Raw genomic sequence first — 25,912 nt, forward strand, 5'->3', positions numbered from 1 at the left:
CTTCGGCTTTTCCTTAACCTTTGTGTTGTTCTAAAAGTACCCGTAACCTTTATAAGGCAAGTTGGTAAGCTTTATAATGTTGTCTATCAGTTGTCGCTTTATCCCCTTCTTGTAAAATATGCAAACCAAACTTGAAATAAGTACACTTTGTTGTGAGAATAGCTATTGTTGCCGCTGATTTCTTTTATTGCAGCACAGCAATGCCTCTATTATGAATCGAACATTGATTATTCGAATAGTATTGATTTAATTCCAGAGTGACTTTTGGACCATTAAGGCGATAAATAATACATTGACCTCATATTTGTGTTGAATCAGTTTAGCCTGTTAGAGTCCTGTCCTTTGTCGTCGTTTTCTAGTGAGCGGCCAAGGCTCTAGAGGATCATAGGGCTCTGCCCCTCCTTTTGCTTCGATAGGTCAACTTGAATATGAGAAATCTGGAAAGGTAGAAATGCCGCATCACCTGTGGATAACTGACACCTCCTCCTGCTCTTCCAAATGCCCATCCGGTCACAAATGGCATCCTGGGCCCCAAAAGGACAACGTCATGCCAGATGCCATGTAATGTTGGAAAAGGGGGGAAAACGAGTAATAGGCGCACATCTGCTGCGGGGATATGTCAGGTAAATTATTGGTTGTGATGGATTCTCTATAAGTACTAAATGACTGATCTCATTGAATATTAAATGATATGAATCAACTTTTGTTTGCCTGATCTGCGCTTATAATGTAAAGGATGGGCCTTACATTGAACCCCTCGTTCTGTTTTACACAAAAGCCCCGGACGGAGCTGCATCTTACAGAACTTTATCTACTTTAGGAAGAACTAAAGACTTGCTTTTTAAAGTTGTCTTCCAGGGCCAGAACCAGGCTCTGTAAGCGGCACTAGTTTCAGGGAGATGGACAGATGTTATGGCGATAGGCAACCCCCCTCAACCCACAATAATGTTCCAATCTTCCAGGTTAGAAGGAACCAGAAATGCTTGAACCAAGGGAGCTGTTGAAAGTGTCAAAGGTGACTTATGAACAGCGAGTAAAGACAGGAGTTGGCATTTGAGATGATCTTAAGTGAATCGGAAAGAATGAGAAGAAGTGTGTAAATGGAGTTGCTTTTGATGTATACTTCGTAAAGAGTTACTGGAAATTCTGCAGCCCAGCCTGATCCAGCTCTTTTTCTAAACTCTATTGTTGTTTAAATGAAATCTTGACCATATGCGTCTATCTTAAGCAAAACCTCAAGCACTTGGGTGCTCCGTGAGCACCTTTACTTTGCTAAGTTACTCTGTAAACACTGGTAAATCACCTCTTTTTCAGACATTAATAAGATGTCACCTGATCAACAGAACCTTTAGTTAAATATCTGTGTATGATGAAATATTTCTTGCTAATTTTTAAAGGCGGTAAAGAAGAAGAGGGAGATATACTAATATGTTGCGCCGTATTTGCATCACAAAAGTGGCACAAAAAAGCGCAAAATCTTTTTTTCCTAATTTACTTTCCAGCGCTAAACTTTTTTAGCGCTGGAAATAATGTAAAAGTAATGTGAAGCAGCGCATAGCACTGCTTCACGTTACTTTGCACCATGGGGGCCTGCCAAGGGGGGTGCATGGGCATTCCCGTGCAACCACCCAAGATTTCTCATGCTAAACCCATTTTACCAAATTCAGTAGATTGGGTTTAGCGTGAGAAAACTGCACCCTTTTAAACAAGACACAAGGAAGGAGAAATGAATTAATTTCTGTTTCCTTTTCTGACTTTGCATGCGTGCTGCACTGCGCAACATGCATACAAAGTGGGAAAAGCCTTCCCTCGTGTCTGACATAGTATTTTGTACAGGAACGGTGTCCTTCCTGTACAAAACCGATGCTGGACTCACACACACACACCCTAGCGCTCTGGTGCTAAGGTGTGTGCTTGATGCAGGGCCGCTGTAATCAGTGCCGACGCAAGGGAAAGGGAAGGAGAGAGCCATATCTTTGAAAATATGGTGCTCTCCTGTTCCCTTCCTGTCGCGCCACGCAGCGCAGCCTCGCGGGGGAGGGCTGCGCTGCATTGTGTGGAGATTTGGTAAATCTCCCCCGAAATGTCTCTTACAACTAGTTAAACATTGTGAAATCTCATTCCATTTCAATTCAGTAATTTGAAATATCTTTACATCCAACAGAAAACAAGCCTTGAATGTATGAAATGACCATCAATAATGAAGCGAATGCTGTAAATCTTCAATCATAGCAGAAATAATGAGCTACAGTATTCAGGAAAACATCAGCGCAGTCGGCGACAGGGGAACCTGCACACAAACTGACAGATCCTGGATGAAGTATCAAGGGCAGTTCAGTGATTGTAAGAGTCTGAGCTGTGCACCTCCACGCCACAAGACGAAGAAATGACCTTAGGAAAATTAAGGCAACAATAATAACAAACCGCCTCCTTTATAAAAGTGCCTAACACCAGCTTTGATCATGGGATCGGTATGATGTGATTACCACAGTGCTCTGTTTTCTAAATTGATGACAAGCCATCATTCCGTGCTCTAGGAGAATTGTAAACTCTTTCTGGCTAAACCACAGTAACTAGAGAAGAGCACAACAGAGTGGAGCCTGACAATTGACGGGTAAAGGAAAGAGGAGTTTGTCTATCTATAATACAACAGACTGTCCCAATTTGCACCGTCCAGAAGGAAGATACATCTTTACCTACAAGCGTGCATAGCCATAATCCAATCTAAAGGCACAATCGCCTACAAAGACACATTTTACGTATTAGGAGTGTGGCAAATATTTGGTGGCTATTGCATTTTATTGTTAAAACAGAAATCAAACGTGTAAAATACCGCACACATATTAAATGTGTGAGAAAAACACAAGTGCTTTATCAGCCATGTTCGCCCATCAGGAAATGCAGTCATGGGATGTAGACAAATATATACCCGACCCAGAGACACTAACCAAGAAAGAAGAATCATACACATGCAGCACGAGCTTTAGTTTGTCATCACTACTCAAGCTTCATCAGCACACGTACACAGGACAAAAACCATTCAAGTGCAGTGAATGTGCAAAGTGCTTTAGTCGATTATCAGAGCTACAAAGACATCAGCGAATACACACAGGGGAAAACCATTCAAGTGCAATGAATGTGCAAAGTGCTTTAGTGAGTTAGCAAGCCTTCGAAAACATCAGCGAACACACACAGGAGAAAAGCCATTCAAGTGCAATGAACGCGAAAAGTGCTTTAGTCAGTTATCATACCTTCAAAGTCATCAGCAAACACACATAGGGGAAAAGCCTTTTAAATGCAGTGAATGTGTGAAGAGCTTTAGTCTGTTATCACACCTTCAAAGACATCAGCGAACACACACGGGGGAAAACGTATCATTGTAATGAATGTGACAGTAGTTTTCGCGTCTCGTTTTCATTAAGGTATCATCAGCGAACTCACACAGGAGAAAAACCATTCAAGTGCTGTGAATGTACAAAGTGCTTTAGTCGGGTATCACACCTTCAAAGACATCAGAGAACACACACGGGAGAAAAACCATTCAAGTGCAGTGAATGTACAAAGTGCTTTAGTGAGTTATCAAGCCTTCAAATGCATCAGCGAACACACACAGGAGAAAAGCCATTCAAGTGCAGTGAATGTGTGAAGATCTTTAGTCAATTATCAAGCCTTCAAACACATCAGCGAACACACACGGGGGAAAAACCGTATCATTGTAGTGAATGTGACAGTAGTTTTTGCGACTCTTCAGCATTAAGGGATCATCAGCGAACTCACACAGGAGAAAAACCATTCAAGTGCAATGAATGTGCAAAGTGCTTTAGCCAGTTATCAGACCTAAAAAGTCATAATCGAACACACACGGGGGAAAAACCATTCAAGTGCAGTGAATGTGACCGTAGTCTTTGCAGCTCTTCAGCATTAAGGCATCATCAGCGAACACACACAGGGGAAACACCATTCAAGTGCAATGAATGTGGGAAGAGCTTTAGTCAATTATCAAAGCTAAAAAGTCATCAGCGAATACACACAGGAGAAAAACCATTCAAGTGCAGTGAATGTGCAAAGTGCTTTAGTCGGTTATCACACCTTCAAATACATCAGCGAACACACACAGGGGAAAAACCATTCAAGTGCAGTGAATGTGCAAAGTGCTTTAGCCAGTTATCAGACCTAAAAAGTCATAATCGAACACACACGGGGGAAAAACCATTCAAGTGCAGTGAATGTGACCGTAGTCTTTGCAGCTCTTCAGCATTAAGGCATCATCAGCGAACACACACAGGGGAAACACCATTCAAGTGCAATGAATGTGGGAAGAGCTTTAGTCAATTATCAAAGCTAAAAAGTCATCAGCGAATACACACAGGAGAAAAACCATTCAAGTGCAGTGAATGTGCAAAGTGCTTTAGTCGGTTATCACACCTTCAAATACATCAGCGAACACACACAGGGGAAAAACCACTCAAGTGCAGTGAATGTGCAAAGTGCTTTAGTCTGTTATCACACCTTCAACGTCATAATCGAACACACACAGGGGAAAACCATTCAAGTGCAGTGAATGTGTGAAGAGCTTTAGTCAATTATCACACCTTCAAAGACATCAGCGAACACACACAGGGGAAAAACCATTCAAGTGCAATGAATGTGGGAAGAGCTTTAGTCGATTATCAAAGCTAAAAAGTCATCAGCGAATACACACGGGGGAAAAACCATTCAAGTGCAGTGAATGAGCAAAGTGCTTTAGTCGGTTATCACACCTTCATATACATCAGCGAACACACACAGGGGAAAAACCATTCAAGTGCAGTGAATGTGCAAAGTGCTTTAGTCTGTTATCACACCTTCAACGTCATAATCGAACAAACACAGGGGAAAAACCATTCAAGTGCAGTGAATGTGTGAAGAGCTTTAGTCAATTATCACACCTTCAAAGACATCAGCGAACACACACAGGGGAAAAACCATTCAAGTGCAGTGAATGAGCAAAGTGCTTTAGTCCAGTGGTTCCCAAACTTTTGACTCCTGAGGACCCCCATTGAGTCACCACTGGAAGCCGGGGACCCCCAAGCAATTTGTATGAGTTAAATTTCAAAATGAAAACAGTAATTCGAAAAAAATACACGTGTGCACACACAACAAATAATCAAGGTACTAAGGATTTTGGGGCCAGATGTACGACCATTTCATTTAGCGCCTCGCAATTGGCGACACATTGCGAGTGGCAAATTGCGAGTCGCTAAATGAAATGTACAACAGTGTGTTTAACACTGTTTGGGATTCTCAATGGGGTCGCAAATTGTGAGGTTCATTAATATTAATGAGCCTCTCGCAATTTGCGAGCCCATTGGGAATGCCAGCCCTCCCAGGGATGGTAGTCTGCTGGGCTCTGCAGGCCACCATGTCTCGGACTGCTTTTAAATAAAGCAGTTTTAAAACAAAAATGCAGACTGTTTACAATGCATTTAAAATAAAAAAGAAAATTAAACGTGTTTGTTTCATTTTCTAAGGGCAGGCAGAGGTCCCTGTGACCACTGCCTGCCCTTAAAAAATAATTTTGCATCCATTTGCAAAGGGGAAGGGGTCCCCTAGGGACCCATTCCCATTTGCGAATGCATTACCATCTACTTGAAGTAGGTGGTAATTGTGACTGTTTTGCGACCGCAAAACATTTGTACATGGTTTTGAGACTCCCTATTTGGTTGGGAATACCCCTTCCAAACAGCAAGTTGCAAAACCTATTTAGCGAGTAGCAAACAAATTGCGACTCGCGAAATAGCCTATGTGCATGGCTCAATAGGTTTTTGCATGCATAAACGGGTTCGCGAACCCGTTCACGCATATAAAAACAGATCGTACATCTGGCATCAGTATTTTATATTGAAGTAATAGCCCCTCTGTCACATGTATTTCATTTGTTTTATAGCATCTCTCATACCATTGTAGGATGTCAGAGCACTTTACATCACACACATATAGAGACATTGAATCATACATGTAAATCAGTGTGTATATAAAATGCTTAAAGAGTGCTTAGTCTGGAAAAGCACAAACTCAGGATTCAGAACATAACAGAGTGGCTAGCACTGACTTTAACATTAAAAATGCATTTCCACCCAAATAAATCTTTTTAGCAGCATCAGGATAATGAATAACTGGGAAAGCAGCTCTTTGATGACAGTTTATAGGTCCCTATGCTAGATTATGATTGTCACTTATGAAGTGCACAGTAACAAAATAATTTCTGTGACAAAAGCAGTAACCACGAACCTATGCACAAAAAATACTGCTTTTTAAGATGTATGATACATGTTCTTTGCAGTAGGCACATTAACCCTCTGTGCTACATTAGTTCAATCAAAGTTACCACTGAACAAAACTCTCCTCAGCTCCAGCTGGTACATTAATCACTGGCATTCTCTTGACACTTTTATTGTTGCTGGAAGGCTGCTAAATATACAACAAAGTGTCTTTGCTTTTAAAACTCTTGCCTACGGACCCCCTGGGAATGTGTCACGGACCCCTGGGGGTCCGCGGACCACAGTTTGGGAAACACTGCTTTAGTCGGTTATCACACCTTCAAAGTCATCAGCGAACACACACACAGGGGGAAAACATAGAAGGGCAATGAAAGTGAGAAGGGCTTTTGTCAATTTTAGATCCCACACAGCCCTCAGTGAATACACTCCTTCATTTAACTCACATGGAAATAATGCTAGAGATGCAGAGATTCCGGGAAGAATTTAAGAACATCAAAAATAATATTGACCCATCTGAGGACATAGACAAGAGCAGAACAGTGCAGTTATTGTGAGAGGAATGAATTACGGAAAAATATAAAATTCAAATTATGTGGGACTTAAAAATACCAATGATAGAAGACCTGTCTAGCAGTAAAGAAGAAAAACAGATAACAGTATTTGCAGAATTATAAAAGTGTTTGTTTCCAGTGATTGTTCACTTCCGTACACATAGAAAAGTGACATGATGTACCAGGATACACAGTGGGAGACAGCACAATGTGGATTAAAAGATTTTTATTTGGTGAAGAAGAGATACAAAAAAAAACACTCAATCGCACCTGACCACACTACCTGTAAAAGCAACACAGAACAATACTGGGACTAACAGGTGTATTTTCAGCTAACTTGTCGGATTAGTGATAAAACGTATAAACCCAACACACCCAGAGTGGACATGTTGTCAGAGCTCTGGAGATGGAAGCTTCATTGGTAAAATGTATGTATTACTATTAACAAATGCCACTGCAGTATCTGTAATGAACTAAAGCGAAGCACAGGTGTTCAAGAAATAACCTATTTTCAGATATAAAAGAGCATATACCTTGTTTTAAGTAACGTTTGCTGCATCTTTTACACACTGTTATCGGTTGATGGATCAGCTCGTGACTCAGGCCTTATTACTAAGTGCGACCCTTGGCTCCTCTCCGACTTGGCTCTCCCTATTCATTTTGTGACTCACCAAACTTTTTACCAGAATTGAGCCACTGTACGCAGCAGACTCAGTTTCAAAACAAGAAATATAAAATAATGTAAAAATAATGTTTCGGTTATAGTTTTTATACATCATATGTGTTTCCCACTATCAGTTTGTAACTAAACTCGGAATTGACTGAAAGTGTAAATATTTTTAAACGGAGATGTGGAACTTGGAAATTACATTTTTAAACCGTTTTCAGTGAATAAATAAAATGTGCTTTTAATTTGCGTTTGTTTCCTGACGTTATTCTTTATCCAGCCCTTAAGCCCCAAACTGTTTCACATTTACAATGTATTAACCAATAGAAGGGCTAATTTTGTCAAGTTCTCTGTTCCTCTCTTGCACCACTCGCACAAACAAACACTCAGAGGCCTGTGTCTCCAGTGCTGGGGCACAAAGTAACAATTACCAGTTGCAGACTAAGGATCTAGGTGGAACTGAGTCCCGTTTCTAGATAATAGTGGGGGAACCCCTTAAACTGTGGCTACCCCCCCCCCCATCCCCCGGCTTGTGCCGTGCTGATAAAGCAATAGTGAAATTGGGTAATTTATGATGAAATGAGAGAAAGAGAAGAAGAGAGCGAGGTGCAGGATATATTAAAGAAAATGAGAAAAAAACACAAGACTTTATCCTGTTCTGTGTACAAGCATTTTACGTAAACAAGTTGTGCTGTGCGTTGTGAACAGGCTGTCACCCCCTTTTGTATGTAAATGAGCTTCTGTGACCAGACACCCCAGACTCCCATTTCTTCTAGCGCGGATGATAATTTGAGCACTGTAAGGTGATCGCAAAGAAGGGCTATGTTGAGAAATAATCGCCTTCCGGGTCACACAGTTGTGATTATGTAGTTCTTTATTAGTTTTTTTTAATTTACTTGAACTTGCAGCAATTCTCCAGGTTACTTTTTCTCAGTATTAAGCTTCAGGTCGCTCATAGCGCTCCATCAGTTAAACGTGAGGTTTGATGTAGGATTTGTTGTCAATGTCCCTAGACCATGTCCCAATCCCTTTGTCCTTGATTTGTCTGCATGGGTTTTGTCCACACACTGGTCTACGACGGGCCTTCTCAAGGTAGAAGGCACTGTAATAGGAATAATAAATCAGACATATATGAAATTGTAGGTAAACAAATATGTGCCTTTCAGTTATCAGGCATCACCAGACTCACATCTACACATGTAATTGAGCACCAGACTGAAGTGACTCCTCACTATATAAATATGTGCCATCAGTAATCGGGCTGATTGTTCCGCTGATGCGTACAGCAAATTAAGTTTCTGGGATTGCGCTCATTGGCCTAAATTTTAATTGCTGAAGTTGCACGCAGTTTCGCTGATGCGCACAGTTTATAAGGCTTGTGGATATTGCTCACTGTAAGCAGATCACTGAAGTTCACCCTTAAGTAGTAACTAAGTCAAAACATAGTACGTACATCATACATAATGTCACTGCCCCTCCCTTCTTGTTGGCATCTCCAGGAGTTCCTCCTCTCTCGTGGCTGAAGTGGAAGAAGGTTTTCACACATTATGCTCGTGTCTGTGGCACTTCCTTAAGTGCAGAGGAAAGCCTCATGGTTAATGCATTGTTTGTGCTCTTAGGGACAAGAATTCTTTGAACACCTTCCTGAACTCTCTGATAGTGACTCTGACACTCTTAATGAATACGAGATCTGCTTCAAAAAGTTGGACTTGCACCACCTCCCCAAAGTGAGTACTGTCCTTGAACGATATCACTTCGGGAGAAGGATGCAAAGGCAGGATGAGTCGGTCGAACAGTACATACCATCCTTGCGCAAATTGGTTTCCACGTGCAATTTTGCCGCCGCTTTAGAGGATCGCTTAAGAGATTAGTTCATGTTAGGATGCGCCCTCGACAAAACGAGACATGCCCTGTGGCAAAAAGACACACCATCGCTTCAAGAAGTGCTGACCATAGCCAAAAGTCATGGGCATTCAAAACTGTGTGTTGATATTATACGCAAAGACAGTACAGGTGATAAAAAGGAGAACATTAATGTCAAGGTGGTGGTGGATAGATTTGTTAAACCCAAATTGAACACCACTTCAAAGCCGTTTAACACAAAGAATTTTCAGAGGAAGTGCTTCAGGTGTAGCAACTCTGGCCATATCGCCAACTTTAACCCGTTGCGTGCGTCGGACGGCCCCCTAACGTCACAGTGGGCATGTGCGGAGGACGACTAGGGGCTGTCCGAACTGCACCCACTCATTAATATGCCCGCACAGCGGTGAAATTCGCCCCACAGTCAACGGGTTAAAGACTGCCCTGGCTGGAAGGCCATGTGCAAAACTTGTGAGAGAAAAGGTCACGTCTCAAAGAGCTGCAGAACGGGCCACGGGCATAAAAAAGTCAGGGAAGTTGATCTTTATGAAGAAGATTTGGAAGGAATCAATGTTCTTCCTGTCACAGGGAATGCTAGAGATGGCCCTCAGGAGCTAGTTTTGATCACTGATGCTCCAGTGAGCATGCTCTTTGACTTTGGGGCCAAGATACCGCTAGTCCCCAAAACATTGTATGAGTGTAATCTGCTGAGCAAAGCCACCCTGTTGAAGCCAGACATTAGACCAAAAGGTTAAGGTATGGTGACTATTGAGTTGCTGGGTTATTTTTGGGGCACAATTGACTTCAAAGGGAGAGTTATCCCTGGTAAAATCTATGTGTCGATGAAGCGGGACTCGCTCATAAGTTGCTTCCATCAACGTGATCTACATATCTGCCTTTATCCCAATGAGATATGTCTGCCTAAACTAATTACCACCAGTTAGGTTTGTTAGTAATGCTAATGGAGACTGGATCAAGGAATTCCTTGAGGTCTTTGCTGGTGGACTGTGTTTGTTTAAAAAACTATGTACATTGGATAAAGGTCAAATCTAACTCTGTTCCAAAAGCAGCTAAGGTCAAAAATGCACCTCTGTAAGTAAGGGAGAGCATGAAAGTTGAATTAGGCAATCTCTTAGCCAAGTTTATCATTCAAGAAGTTGAAGCAACGGAGTGGGTCTCTCCTGTTGTGATGGCCCGCAAAGCCAATGGGGAGGCTAGGCTCTGTGTCAGCTTGAGGGAGCTCAACAAAGCAGTTATTGTTGATCATTATGCTTTCACCCACATAACTAAAATGCTGTGTTCTCTTGAGTGGGCAAGGTATTTTTCTTCCTTGGACTTGACCTCCGCCTATCACCAGGCCAGCCTTCACTCCTCTTCAGAACATTCAGAGCATTCACTCCTCTTCCCAGGACCTTACCTCCTGGGTAACACCCTTTGGTACCTTTAGGTTTCTAAGAATGCCTTTCGACTGATTTCTGTGGCCTCAGTTTTTCAGAGGGCGATGGAGGGCATTCTTGGAAACCTTCAGGGTGTCAAGGTGTACCAAGATGATGTGCTCATCTTTGGTGTGGATCTTGAGGAACATAATGGGAGGCTGAGGTCAGTATTGAAGAAGTTATGTGATGCTGACCTCACCCTTCTTGCTGACCAGTGCAAATTTGATGTCAAAGGATTAGAGTACCTTGGGCATTTTGTGTCCGCTGCAGGCATCAAACCTAAACACTCATTGGTAATCACCATTTGTAATTTGCACAACCCTTTGAACAAAGAAGAGTTTGTAAAGTTTCTAAGCATGGCTGAATTTTATCACAAGTTTGTTCCGAACTTTGCAGGGAAAACCTCTTGTTTGAGGTCTCTCCTCAAGAAGGGAGGCACATTTGTTTGGTCCAAGGGCTGTGAGGAAGAGTTTGAGTGCATTAAGAAACATCTGATTGAAACACCTTGTCTAGGAGGTTTTGACCCCACAAAGGTATCTTATCTCATCACTGATGCCAGCTCAAAGGGGTTAGGAGCAGTTATTTTGCAAAAGGTTGATGTGGAGGTTAAAACAATTATTTTCCTCTCTTGGCCCTTGAGGGGTGCTGAATGCAACTGTTCTGTTGTGGAGAAAGAAGCTCTGGGTTTTTCCTGGGCAGTGCGCAAGCTGAGAAAGGATTTGTGGGGGAAAAGGTTCAGAATTCGTACTGGCCACAAACCTCTTAGGGAGGTATTCTCCAAGAAAGGCATTGACTCTGTCTCCCATAGGATACGGAAGTGGGTTGTGGCTCTACAGTTCTGGCACACTGTCTGTCAAGACTCGTGGTATGGAGTGCGAAACGACAGATGATGTTGAGAGGTTTGGAGGTGAATAATTGGAAGAAGGAATTAATTTGTGTGTGATTAGCGAAGGGTTGATTTCAGAGAGAGAGTGGAGGGAACATCACATGATCAATTTAGACTTGCAGAAAGTCCTCACCATGGTCACAGGTAGTTAGTGTGAGAAGAAGGACTGTGAGGAGGTCCTCGAAGGCTTTTGGCAAGTTAGGGAAGATCTGGCGGGCGAGGATGGTCTCCTCGTGTGTGGTAGTAAATTGGTTGCACCCCTTGCACTAAGGGATAAGCTAGTAAAGAGTGCTCACACCTCGCACATAGGCATTGCCAAGACAAAATAAAGTATCAGGTAAGAATATTGGCGGCCTGCCATGGATGTACATGTAGAGGTTGGTGCGTGAATGTGCTGAATGTGCGTGTATGACAGGATATTGAAGTGCAGGACTCAACCCATGGTTATTAGGGAACAGGCTACTGGTCCGTGGTGTACACTTCTATAGATATTTTGGGACCTGTGAAGTTGAAGACTCAGGATCTCTATTTGATCGTGTGTATTGATATGTTTTCCCATTGTCCTGATATCAAAGGTGGTTTATTCCGTTGAGTCTGGTGAAGTGATTGAGTTTCTAGAAGGGTTATTTGAACGTGAGGGTTTCCAGTTAACACTCTTGTCAGACAATGGTGTTCAGTTCACAACCTTAGTCATGGAACAGTTTCGGAGTTCCAGGGGGATCAAGCATAAGAAGGCGTCCCTGTACCATCCACAAAGCAATGGTGTGGTGGAAAGGTTTGTCAAGGTTGTTAAAGAGACTCTGTAAGGGGGTGACACTCCTAAAATAACCCCTGCTCAACCCTGTGGTAGCTTGGCACGAGCAGGAAGGTTTATCTCAGAGGCAGTGTGTGAAGCATTTGTGAACACTTAGAGTAATACAGGGAATACACTACAGATGTACACCACACAGGTTTTATAAAAATAAGTATTCTTAATATAGACTTAACACAAGACCAAAACGACAAAAATCCACAATACTGTAAGCAGAAATAAGATGGTAGAAGTAGCTCAAAATAGGTTATTCACAACAGATAACCCCAACTGGACTTATCACGACGTCGAGGTCAAAGAAATCCCAAAGTATGGCGCCGACCGTGAGGTGCGCGGCTTCGAGCGCGTAGTCAAAACAGACCCACAAAGAACAGTACCTTGGAAAAGTGAAAACAAAGACAGCTCGCAGCGTAGTTGGCGCTGTGCTGCGTCGGTTCCTTGCTTCAGGGGAGGCTACGCGTCAGGTCCTCGATGCTTGCACAAAGCAGGGGAGGTGTTGTTTCCTTACGATAGCGCCGAAACCACGGTTCCATACAATGTCACGATGTCGATGGATTCTTGACCACCCACGTCGAGGATCGGCTCCACAATGATGTCGACTTTGGAGACGATGCAGCATAGCAGCTGGCATCGGGCCTACGTCACAAAGTCGGTGCAGCGCTCAGGGCTTGTGGCAGGTTACGATGTCGCTTGTTGGCGTCGATATGGCACGGCGGCCGGCGTCGGGTCTACGTTGTAAGTCAGAGCAGCGCTCACGGCTTCGATGCAGATTATGGCTTTGCTCTCCGGCGTCGGTTTTGCAATTTCCTTCTGTAGCAGCCAGAAAAGCAAGTTCCAGATGCAGGCAAGCAGATGGGGTGAAGTCTTTGTATCCCTGAGACTTCAGACAGGAGGCAAGCTCAAATTCTAGACCTTGGAGATTTTCTGTAAGATGATGAAAGTTTCAATAAAAGTCTTTTCTCCTTTCCTTGGCAATAAAGAAACCACTGCAGGCCATCCCCAGCAAACAACACACTCGTATAGGGGTAGTCAAAAACTCCTGCTGATTCTCTTGTTCTTCTCCTTGATTCCCAGAAGTGATCTAAAGTTCTGGGGTCTAGTTCCCCCTTTTTATACACACAAATCCTTTGTCTCTGAAGGCAGAGAGTGTCTGTACCTAGTCTAAACCAGTTCTGGGTGCATCCTGCCAGTGCACAACTTCTTCCTTTGTCAGGGTGGGCCAGGGTCAACAGACACACCACAGGAGGTGGCGCCAGCATTGTGGAAGGCAGACACAGCCCTATTCAGGCCCAGGTGCTACTCCCCCCACCACATGCAGATAGGTTTATTCAGCCCAGTGCTGACTCACCCTGTCTCCTGGAGCCCCCTCAACCCCTGTCACTCACAAGCCAGACATGGAATACACAGCCTTGCAGAAGCAGGCTTGGATGGTTAGGCAAGAAAATACCTATTTCTAAAAGTGGTAGTTTCAAACACAGAATGTTTAAAACCAACTTCACTAAAAGATGTATTTTATCATTCTGAGTTCAGGCATATTAAATTCGTGTTTCTACCATGTTCCCTGGGATAATTAAGATTATAAGGTGTTATAACCAAACTGTCATTCTGGCCTGTGGGAACAGGTAGCCTTGCAGTAGTGAAAAACAAAATTGGCTGTAATTCACTACCAGGACATGCTACACACATTCAGTGCATGTCCTACATTTCACATACAATGCACCCTGCCCTAGGGCCTACCTTATGGGTGGCTAACATGTAGAAAAGGGACGGTTTAGAGAATGGTCTGTCGGTGCACTTTATAAACAACATAAGGCCTCACCTAAAAGACACTTAGTCCTAACGTAAATAACAAATCCAGGGTTTTCAATACTCAGCTCTTAATACTGTCATTGGGTGCCAGGACCCAGGATCAGTACACATTACAAGAACATTTTCCCAGTTTTTGAACAGCGTGAACCTTGGTAAAATCCCACAGTTAGCACCATAAGAGCAGGCCACCCGTGCATTTGTCTTGAATGTGTCAGTGCTAGTTTTATTGGTCTCTTGCTGCTTGAGTTAGCAAAATGTAGAATCGTGGTGACAAGTTTGTTTCCGACTTCGCCAGATGAGCTTTCCAATATAAATGGTCATCCATTCGTATGCCGAGGTAGCCATGTTTTAATTAGCTTAGTTGGTTTACTATCAATCCTGAATGTGAACAATAACTTTGATTTAGGATTAATGATCATATATTTTTCTCTTTATTGATTATTAACTTCTGTACTTTAGAGAATAGCTCGAAGCCTTCCAAAAGTTGATGCATTGATTTTTTCAGTATGCGCTAATATTACTGTATCATCTGCAACCAGCGGGATCGGAATATTCTCCTTCTCCAATATCGGAACATGGAGACCAAGATTCCTGAGAGAATCAGTTCCAGTGATGTGAATGTTGAATAAAGCTGGGGCAAGTACGCAACCCTGCCCAACGCCAATGTTTATTTCAAACTTCTCTGTGCATTCTCCTTTTACACTGAATCTTACTCTGGAATGATTGCCGCGGGGCAGATCCTTTCGGATACTCAAATAGTTGCTTGGGAACTTCCTTCCTCCAGAAGACTCCGAAGGACGGAGCGGCAACAGAATAGAATCCTATTTTTAGGTCTCCAAAGACCACGAAGAGCGGGGAGTTTCCAGGGACACGTACTTCATACAGATCATGTACAAGCTCAGAGCCGGGGCAATTCTACTTTGGCCTTTTCAGGATCCGGCCTGAAGGTTAGAGAGAATATAGTTCTCCTCTGTCCAGGTCTTGAGTCGTGACTGTAAGAGTTTCCCAAAGGTTTTCCTGATGTTGTCTAGGAAGGAAATTAGCTGATAGTTGGAGGGGTCATCTCGCCCCCCCTTTCTTGTGAATCACCATAGATATGGAAGACTTGCATGATTCTGGAACCAAACCAAGAGTCATTACGGTGCTAAATAAAGCTGTTAAAGACCCTGAAGCACTGAACGTCTGAACTGGCCATCCCTCCTTTCCTCTGAATCCATGCAATAACGCTTAGTGGAAGTGTGGAGGAGAGAAGCCCATGTTACCGCACAGTAAACAAAGTGATGCTATAAAGAGAACAAAGTTATGCCCAAATTAGTAGACCAGGAACCTGGAGGAACAGCAGGTAACCAGTAACAATGCTTCGCTGTAGACTGATTTCTGAAAAATACCAACTCGATGACTGTGTGGATGCCACCGCTCTCCACGAACGGTTCATTAACCAGAAATGTACAGTTTTGACATTTGCTGACACGACTTCGACAATTTGGAAAATACAGTTAAAAAGCAAAGATCGAACAATCACACTTGATTCAATCTATTCACAGAATTTAGCAGATTATCCCACCCACCCATAGGATCATGAGACCACCATGAGACAGACCAGATTAACCCCCTACCGTAGGACCATGAGACCACGATGAGACAGACCAGATTACACCCCACCGTAGGATCATGAGACCACCTAGAGTCAGACCAGATTACCCCCCACTCATAGGATCATCCGACCACCATGAGCCAGACCAGATTACCACCACCTGTAGGATCATGAGACCACCATGAGCCAGACCAGATTACCCCCCACCTGTAGGATCATGAGACCACCATGAGCAAGACCAGAAGAATCCACCTGTAGGATCATGAGACAACCATGAGCCAGACCACCCATAGTGGCCACCATGAGTAAGACCAGATTACCCCCCTATCGTAGGATCATGGGACCACCATGAGCCAGACCAGATTATCCCACCCATAGGATCATGAGACCACCATGAGCCAGAGCAATTACCCCACCCGTAGAATCATGAGACCAGCATGAGCCAGACCAGATTACCCCCCCACCCGTAGGATCATGAGACCAGCATGAGCCAGGCCACCCATAGGATCATGAGCCAGACCAGATTACCCTCCACCCATAGGATCATGAGACCACCGTGAGCCAGACCAGATTACCCACCACCCGTAGGATCATGAGACCAGCATGAGCCTGATCACCCGTAGGATCATGAGACCACCATGAGCCAGACCAGATTACCCCCCACTCATAGGATCATGAGACCACCATGAGACAGACCAGATTACCCTCCACCGTAGGATCATGAGACCACCATGAGCCAGACCAGATTACCCCCACCTGTAGGATCATGAGACCACCATGAGCCAATACCAGATTACCCCACCCGTAGCATCATCAGACCGCCATGTGCCAGACCAGATTACCCCCCACCCATAGGATCATGAGACCACCGTGAGCCAGACCAGATTACCCCCCCCACCCGTAGGATCATGAGACCAGCATGAGCCTGATCACCCGTAGGATCATGAGACCACCATGAGCCTGACCAGATTACCCCCACCGTAGGATCATGAGACCACCATGAGCCAGACAAGATTACCCCACCCGTAGGATCATCAGACCACCATAAACCAGACCAGATTACCCCCCACCCGTAGGATCATGAGACCACCATGAGCCAGACCAGATTACCCCCACCCGTAGGATCATCAGACCACCATGAGCCAGACCAGATTACCCCCCCATCGTAGGATCATGAGACCACCATGAGCCAGACCAGATGATCCCACCCGTAGGATCATGAGACCAGCATGATCCTGATCACTCGTAGGATCATGAGACCACCATGAGCCAGACCAGATTACCCTCCCCACCCGTAGGATCATGAGACCACCAAGAGCCAGACCAGATTACCCCCCCACCCGTAGGATCATGAGCAGACCAGATTACCCCCCACCCATAGGATCATGAGACCACCATGAGCCAGACCAGATTACCCCCACCCATAGGATCATCAGACCACCATGAGCCAGACCAGATTACCCCCACTCATAGGATCATCAGACCACCATGAGCCAGACCAGATTACCCCCACCCGTAGGATCATCAGACCACCATGAGCCAGACCAGACTACCCCCCCATCGTAGCATCATGAGACCACCATGAGCCAGACCAGATTATCCCACCCGTAGGATCATGAGACCAGCATGATCCTGATCACCCGTAGGATCATGAGACCACCATGAGCCAGACCAGATTACCCTCCCCACCCGTAGGATCATGAGACCACCAAGAGCCAGACCAGATTACCCCCCCCACCCGTAGGATCATGAGCAGACCAGATTACCCCCCACCCATAGGATCATGAGACCACCAAGAGCCAGACCAGATTACCCCCCCCACCCGTAGGATCATGAGACCACCCTGAGCCAGACCAGATTACCCCCCACCCATAGGATCCTGAGACCACCATGAGCCAGACCAGATTACCCCCCTATCGTAGGATCATGAGACCACCATGAGCCAGACCAGATTATCCCACCCATAGGATCATGAGACCACCATGAGCCAGAGCAATTACCCCACCCGTAGAATCATGAGACCAGCATGAGCCAGACCAGATTACCCCCCCACCCGTAGGATCATGAGACCAGCATGAGCCTGATCACCCGTAGGATCATGAGACCACCATGAGCCAGACCAGATTACCCCCCACTCATAGGATCATGACACCACCATGAGACAGACCAGATTACCCCCTACCGTAGGATCATGAGACCACCATGAGCCAGACCAGATTACCCCCCTCCCATAGGATCATGAGACCACCGTGAGCCAGACCAGATTACCCCACTCATAGGATCATGAGACCACCATGAGCCAGACCAGATTACCCCCCACCCATAGGATCATGAGACCACCGTGAGCCAGACCAGATTACCCCCCCACCCGTAGGATCATGAGACCAGCATGAGCCAGACCAGATTACCCCCCACTCATAGGATCATGAGACCACCATGAGACAGACCAGATTACCCCCACCGTAGGATCATGAGACCACCATGAGCCAGACCAGATTACCCCACCCGTAGGATCATCAGACCACCATAAACCAGACCAGATTACCCCCCACTCATAGGATCATCAGACCACCATGAGCCAGACCAGATTACCCCCACCCATAGGATCATCAGACCACCATGAGCCAGACCAGATTACCCCCACTCATAGGATCATCAGACCACCATGAGCCAGACAAGATTACCCCCACCCGTAGGATCATCAGACCACCATGAGCCAGACCAGATTACCCCCCACCTGTAGGATCATGAGACCACCATGAGCCAGACCAGATTACCCCCCACCTGTAGGATCATGAGACCACCATGAGCCAGACCAGACTACCCCCATAGGATCATGAGGCCACCATGAGCCAGGCCAGATTATCCCACCCGTAGGATCATGAGACCAGCATGAGCCAGACTAGATTACCCCACCCGTAGGATCATGAGACCAGCATGAGCCAGACCAGATTACCCTCCCCACCCGTAGGATCATGAGACCACCAAGAGCCAGACCAGATTACCCCCCCCCACCCGTAGGATCATGAGCAGACCAGATTACCCCCCACCCATAGGATCATGAGACCACCAAGAGCCAGACCAGATTACCCCCCACCCGTAGGATCATGAGACCACCCTGAGCCAGACCAGATTACCCCCCACCCATAGGATCCCGAGACCACCATGAGCCAGACCAGATTACCCCCCACTCATAGGATCATGAGACCACAATGAGCCAGACCAGATGACCCCCTCCCGTAGGATCATGAGGCCACCATGAGCCAGACCAGATTACCCCACCTGTAGGATCATGAGACCACCATGAGCCAGGCCAGATTACCCCCCTAACCATAGGATCATGAGACTAGCATAGCGTTTGAGCAAGAAGCAACAGCTAAGACGCAGATATTCGCTGTATCAGAAGTCCACAGTGATGGGTCGAGGAGATGCGGTCATGGAGTGACTCGTGCGTATTCTCTTCCTCTAGCATTCTCTTTTTTGTGTTTTCTTTCCTTCCATTCTTCTCCTTTCTGCCTGTTTTTCTTCTTCCCCTCACCCCGCCCGATTGCCCTAAATTCTTTCATTTATCAACCAAGGGGTAAGATGTTGATTAAAGCTTAATTTGAGCCGGTGGTTGCAGGTGGGGCCCATCTGCACTCTCGTTTTAGGAGGCCGGCACTTATTTTCCCTCATCCGACTTTGACCCATAACGAGGGAGTGAAAAACACACGAGCGGGAAGAAAGAGGAAGAGAAAGATAAAAAAAAGTGCCAAAGGGAGAACGCAGGGACCTCCAGGAGTGAGATATAGGAGCCGAGAGTGTCGGAGGGTGGATTAAAGTGCCACGAGGTGGAATCAAGAGTGAGATAAAGATGCAGAGAGTGTCTGGGGTGGACTAAAGAGCAAAGAGGTGGAATCAAGAGTGAGATAATGGAACCAAGATTATCTGGGGGTGGATTAAAGAGTGTCTGGGGTGGATTAAAGAGCCATGAGGTGGAATCAAGAGTTAGATAAAGGAGCCGAGAGTGTCTTGCGGTGGATTAAAGAGCCACGAGGTGGAATCAAGAGTGAGATAAAGATGCAGAGAGTGTCTGGGGTGGACTAAAGAGCCAAGAGGTGGAATCAAGAGTGAGATAAGAGTGAGATAAAGGAGCCAAGATTATCTAGGGGTGGATTAAAGAGTGTCTGGGGGTGGATTAAAGAGCCATGAGGTGGAATCAAGAGTGAGATAGAGGAGCCGAGAGTGTCTGGGGTGGATTAAAGAGCCATGAGGTGGAATCAAGAGTGAGATAATGTTACGTCGTCAGTCCTCAGGATCAGTGTGATGCCAGAAATGTCCACCTCTTGATCTAGCCAAGCCTACTAGTCGTAATGGCACATGTCAGAGGCAGGATCAAGTGAGGGAAGGAAGGGAAGGGGACAGCAAGGAGGGAGACCTGAAACAACAAAGAACAACTAATAAGTACCAAGTACTCTATCAAGACTATTTCCACAATAATAAATCAAATACTATTGCAGTACCTGTAAATAAACCAAAAAGCAGACAACTGTGCTTGAGCCCTGTTGCAATCAATCCTATGATCCGAAGTAAACTCTGACTGTAGAGGGAAAACATAAACACAACCACAGGTATACATAAGTATAGCAATATCTATATGGTGGTACTCCTATACCCCCATAGATGTAAGAAACCCGCCTAACATACCCTTTGTCTGTACTCGCTGAATCATATTGGACACTATTATGTAGGCATAGCGCCATGGCCCCAGCAGTAAATAATGGGTGTTTTTGCTCCGTGATCAATACTAAGTAAAGGTAAGTTTGTACAGAATTAAGGTAAGAGTACTCCGGAATAAAAGTCACCTATGTATAACACTCGTGAAGTAAAATCATAAGCAGGGTTACCATGAGCTAGTTCTCGTAGTTCCCTTCTGTTTGAGATAAGAGCCTTCATTGAAGGAAAGCAGGAAGAAGAACTGGCAAAGACACCTCCACGTTATGAGCTAAATGCCCCAAGAATAATCGTCCCCCACACGAGCGCGATGCAGGCACTCACCAACGGGGTGAAATACAAAAGAGTAAATTGGCCGACAATGCCAATTGGAAAAGTAAGAACCGTCCCTCACACGAGTACACACTGAGCACTCACCAACGGGGGGGGCAGAATCCGATTTGGCCGACAATGCCGATCGGAAAAGTATAACAAGGAGACTCCTTCTCCCGCACGAGCACCAAGTAGGACTCACCAAAGGGAGAAGGGTGGGACTCAGAATCGTCCGAAAATGCCGATCAGAAGAATCACAAAGCCGTCCTCTGCAAGGATCCTGGCCAGGAGCCCACCAACAGAGGGCAGAACAAGGAGGCGGCCGACAATGCCGCCCGAGCACCAGCAGGACGAAGATCCCAGCACTCAGAACGCGATGGAAAATACGACAGCGTTTTCTGTAGAGAGTCCGTCTTTATGGGACGCCGTCGCACCAAACTGGTGCAAGTAGTCATGGGAATTGTAGTTTCAGGCAATGGGAAGAAGCCGATTTCTTCGTGAACGAGGGTGCTGTCGGCCACGTGTTGCGCACAACTGAGCATGTAACAGATAAAAGAGCCGAGAGTCATATTTGCTCACCGGTCCAGATTCAGTGTGAAAGTATATGTATATGCTTGGGCTGGCCTCCGGCTCGAGCTCACTTATCGCCCTCAGAAACGCTCCATGGTGGGAACATTTGTACGTTATACTGCTTATGATGATGGCTCATTTTCAATTTTGCGACATGTCTATGTCAGGGCCTGCGTGATATCAGTTTTCTTTTTACATATACAATGGTATTCAGCCAAATGTACGTTTAGACCAAGTTGGTACTATGTCAATCTCAGCCTTGGGTCAGGGAGGGGGGGTATCTTTGTATGGATCAGAATGTGCTATTAGACATGCATATGGATGTTCTCTCTTGTTGAAAATCAATAAACATATTTAAAAAAAAAAAGTGAGAAAAAGGAGCCGAGAGTGTCTGGGGGTGGATTAAAGAGCCATGAGGTAGAAACAAGAGTCAGATAAAGGAGCCAAGAGTGTCTGGGGGTGGATTAAAGAGAGTCTGGTGGTGGATTAAAGAGTCATGAGGTGGAATCAAGATGAGATAAAGGAGCTGGGAGTGTCTGGGGTGGAATAAAGATCCATGAGGTGGAATCAAGAGTGAGATAAAGGAGCCGAGAGTGTCTGGGGTGGATTAAAGAGCCACGCGGTCGAATCAAGAGTCAGATAAAGGAGCCGATAGTGGCTGGTGGTGGATTAAATAGCCATGAATCAAGAGTGAGATAAAGGAGCGACCCTTGACCCTGATCCAGGCAGGTCGCTCCCTACGCCGCCCAGCTCTACCTGTCTGTGCCCATGTCCCTGCTCCCTGATCTCGCTGCTTCCGCGAGTTCAAGGTCCTCCTCCACCCGCAGGCTCCCTCCTGCGCCTCATCCCTGTTAGCCCAGTGGTGAGCCGTAAGTATCTGTGTGCTCTGCTCGCTTTGTTCCTTTTTGCCTGTTATTTGTCTGCTGTTGTATTACTTTTTGCGGTATCTGTTACTCACTGTAGTATTACTTTTTAGTATTCTGCTGCTGTATTATATTGTTTCCACTGTTGTATTCCTTTTCTTTGTATTCTGTGCTTCTGCCTGTTTTTCCTTCTCTGTAGCCCTCCAGCACGCCAGCCTTCCTCTCCCATTCCTGCCACTGTGTCCCTTGGGGCCCCGCTCGCCCATTCTTCCTGCTCTCTCCTCCCAGCTCCTCCTCCCTCCCACCTCCCCTTCTTATGGCGGCCTCTGCGCTGTGAAAAGAGTGCGAACCTTGACCCTGATCCAGGCAGGTCGCTCCCCACGCCGCACAGCTCTACCTGTCTGTGCCCATGTCCCTGCTCCCTGATCTCTCTGCTGCCGCAGGTTCAAGGTCCTCCTCCACCCACAGGCTCCCTCCTGCGCCTCATCCCTGGTGGCCCAGTGGTGAGCCGTAAGTATCTGTGTGCTCACTCTGTTCCTTTTTGCCTGTTTTTTGTCTGCTGTTGTATTACTTTTTGCGGTATCTGTTACCCACTGTTGTATTACTTTTTTATATTCTGCTGCTGTATTATTTTGTGTCCACTGTTGTATTCCTTTTCTTTGTATTCTTTGCTTCTGCCCCAGTTTTTCGCTCTGTAGCTCTCAAGCATTCCGGCCTTCCTCTCCCCTTCCCGCCGATGCGTCCCCTGCTTCTCCCTCCCACCTCCCCTTCTAATGGCGGCCGTACCGAAAGCACGCCAAATGCAAACCTGCCTGCGCTCGTCCGCCCCTGGACCACACCCAGCGCCAGACCACCTGGCCACCCCGAGCGCCACTACAACGCCAGCACCCTCCACGCACTCAACACCGACCGATTATACACCTCCTTCCTGGCCACCCCAAAGCGCACCCAAGGATCCTTCTCCCGCCTGAACTGCAGCTTCACCAGCCTCCAAGACGGGAAACAACCTTTACAACGCAACTTTTACAACGAACTACCATTACAACGAAACTTTTACAACGCAAAAACTTTTACAACGCATACCATTACAACGCATGTTTTTACAACGCAAGTACCTTTACAACGCATACCATTACAATGTAAGTATTGGTAAGTATATAATTATATTTAAAATTTTATATGTTTGGGTTTTTGGGTAAAGGGGTATTTTTAGGGTACAGGGTCAGTTTTCAGTTTTTGGGTAAAGGGGTATTTTTAGGGTTCAGGGTCAGTTTTCAGTTTTTGGGTAAAGGGGTAGTTTTAGGGTTCAGGGTCAGTTTTCAGTTTTTGGGTAAAGGGGTAGTTTTAGGGTTCAGGGTCAGTTTTCAGTTTTTGGGTAAAGGGGTATTTTTAGGGTTCAGGGTCAGTTTTCAGTTTTTGGGTAAAGGGTTTTTTTTAGGGTTCAGATAATTTTTTTTTTTTTACCCTGTACCCCTGTACCCCAAAACCCCAAAAAGGACCCTGAACCCTAAAAATACCCCTGTACCCCAAAAACCCAAAACTGTCCCTGAACCCTAAAAATACACCTGTACCCCAAAAACCCAAAACTGACCCTGAACCCGCAAGACCTATGCGACTCCCTAGCCACCTTCTTCCACTGTAAGATCGCAGACATCCACAACAGCTTCATCAACCAGGCCCCCCAACAGCCACCGACACCTCAGACTCCCGCCCCCCAGCCACACCAACCAACTGCTCTCCTGTACCCATGTCAACGACGACAACACCATCAAAATCATGAACACCATCCGCTCCGGCTTACCATCAGACCCCTGCCTGCACCACATCTTCAACAAAGCAAGCTCCACCATCGCACTCCATCTCCGTAAGATCATAAACAATTCCTTTGAGACCGCCACTTTCCCGGAGAGCTGGAAGCAGGCCGAGATCAACGCCCTACTCAAGAAATCCAACGCGAACCCTAAGGACCTCAAATATTTCCGGCCCATCTCCCTACTCCCATTCCCGGCGAAAGTCATCGTGAAGATTGTCAACAGGCAACTGACCCTCTTCCTCGAGGAGAACAACATCCTGGACCCATCCCAATCCGCATTCTGCAGCAACCACAGCATCGAAACTGCCTTCATCGCCGCCACCGATGACATCAGGTACCTGCTGGACAACGGAGAAACCGCGGCCCTCATCCTCCTGGACATTTTGGCCGACTTCAACACCGTCTGCCACCACACCCTACGCACACGCCTCCACAACGCAGGGATCTACGACAAAGCCCTGGACTGGACCATCCCCTCCCTCACTGGCAGAACCCAGAGTGTCCGCCTCCCTCCGTTCCGATCTAAAGCCACCAATATCATCTGCGGCGTACCCCAAGGATCATCCCTCAGCCCGACACTCTTCAACATCTACATGGCACCTCTCACCCACATAGCCCGATCGCATGACCTCAACATCATCTCATATGCCGACAACACCCAGCTGATCATCTCCCTCACCAAGGCCCCCACCACCGCCCAAACCAACCTCCACGAAGGAATGAAGGCCGTCATCGAATGAATGAAGAACAGCCGCCTGAAACTGAACTCGGACAAGACGACTGCACCCTGTCCGCCCGGGACGACGCCTGATGGCCGGCCACTCTTGGAGCTTCATCGACTCCCATTGACCACGCGAGCAATCTGGGGTCAATCCTGGACTCATCGCTGTCAATGACCTAGCAAGTCAACGCCATATCCTCCTCCTGCTTCAACACCCTCCGCATGCTCCGCAAGATCTACAGATGGATCCCCACCGGAACCAGAAGGACAGTCACCCAGGCCCTCGTCGCCAGCAGGCAGGACTACGCCAACGCCCTCTACGCAGGAACCTCGGCCAAACTCCAGAAACAACTACAACGCATACAGAATGCCTCTGCACGCCTCAGCCTCGACATCCCCCGCCACAGCCACATCACATCCCACTTGAGAGACCTTTACTGGCTCCCCGTTAACAAGAGGATCACCTTCAAGCTCCTCACCCACGCATACAAGGCACTCCACAACACCGGACCAGCGTACCTCTGCAGACGACTCAGCTTTTACACCCCGAACCGCCAGCTTCGCTCCGCTGACCTTGCCCTCGCCCTCGCCACCGTCCCTGTGTGGGTGAAATACCCCCTCCGTCTTCACACCCCATCCACTGAGTGAGAGACCCCTGTGTGGGTGAAATACCCCCTCCATCCTCAGACCCCATCCACTGAGTGAGAGATCCCTGTGTGGGCGAAATACCCCTTTATCAGACCACCTCCACTGAGTGAGAGATCCCTGTGTGGATGAAATACCCCTCCATCCTCAGACCCCCTTCACTGAGGGAGAGACCCCTGTGTGGGTGAAATACCCCCTCCGTCCTCAGACCCCATCCACTGAGTGAGAGGCCCCTGTGTGGGTGAAATACCCCTCTATCCTCAGACCCCATCCACTGAGTCAGATACCCCTGTGGGGGTGATATACCCCCTCCATCAGACCCCATCCACTGAGTGAGAGACCCTGTGTGGGTGAAATACTCCCTCCATCAGACCCCATCCACTGAGTGAGAGACCCCCGTG

General features: G+C 46.4%; 1 protein-coding gene across 4 annotated transcripts in view; it reads left to right on the forward strand.

Moving 5' to 3' along the window:
- Positions 1-7,727, forward strand: part of LOC144763108 (uncharacterized) — a 58,123-nt gene extending 50,396 nt beyond the window's left edge. For all 4 annotated transcript variants that reach the window (XM_078648519.1, XM_078648447.1, XM_078648679.1 and 1 more), the window contains one exon: positions 2,165-7,727. In XM_078648519.1, the coding sequence (XP_078504645.1) occupies positions 3,592-4,569 (978 nt within the window). In that variant the 5' untranslated portion in view covers positions 2,165-3,591 and the 3' untranslated portion in view covers positions 4,570-7,727. The remainder of the gene's footprint in view (positions 1-2,164) is intronic.
- Positions 7,728-25,912: the final 18,185 nt, after the last annotated feature.

This window comes from Lissotriton helveticus, chromosome 1_1, assembly GCF_964261635.1.
Source record: "Lissotriton helveticus chromosome 1_1, aLisHel1.1, whole genome shotgun sequence".
Lineage (NCBI taxonomy): Eukaryota > Metazoa > Chordata > Amphibia > Caudata > Salamandridae > Lissotriton > Lissotriton helveticus.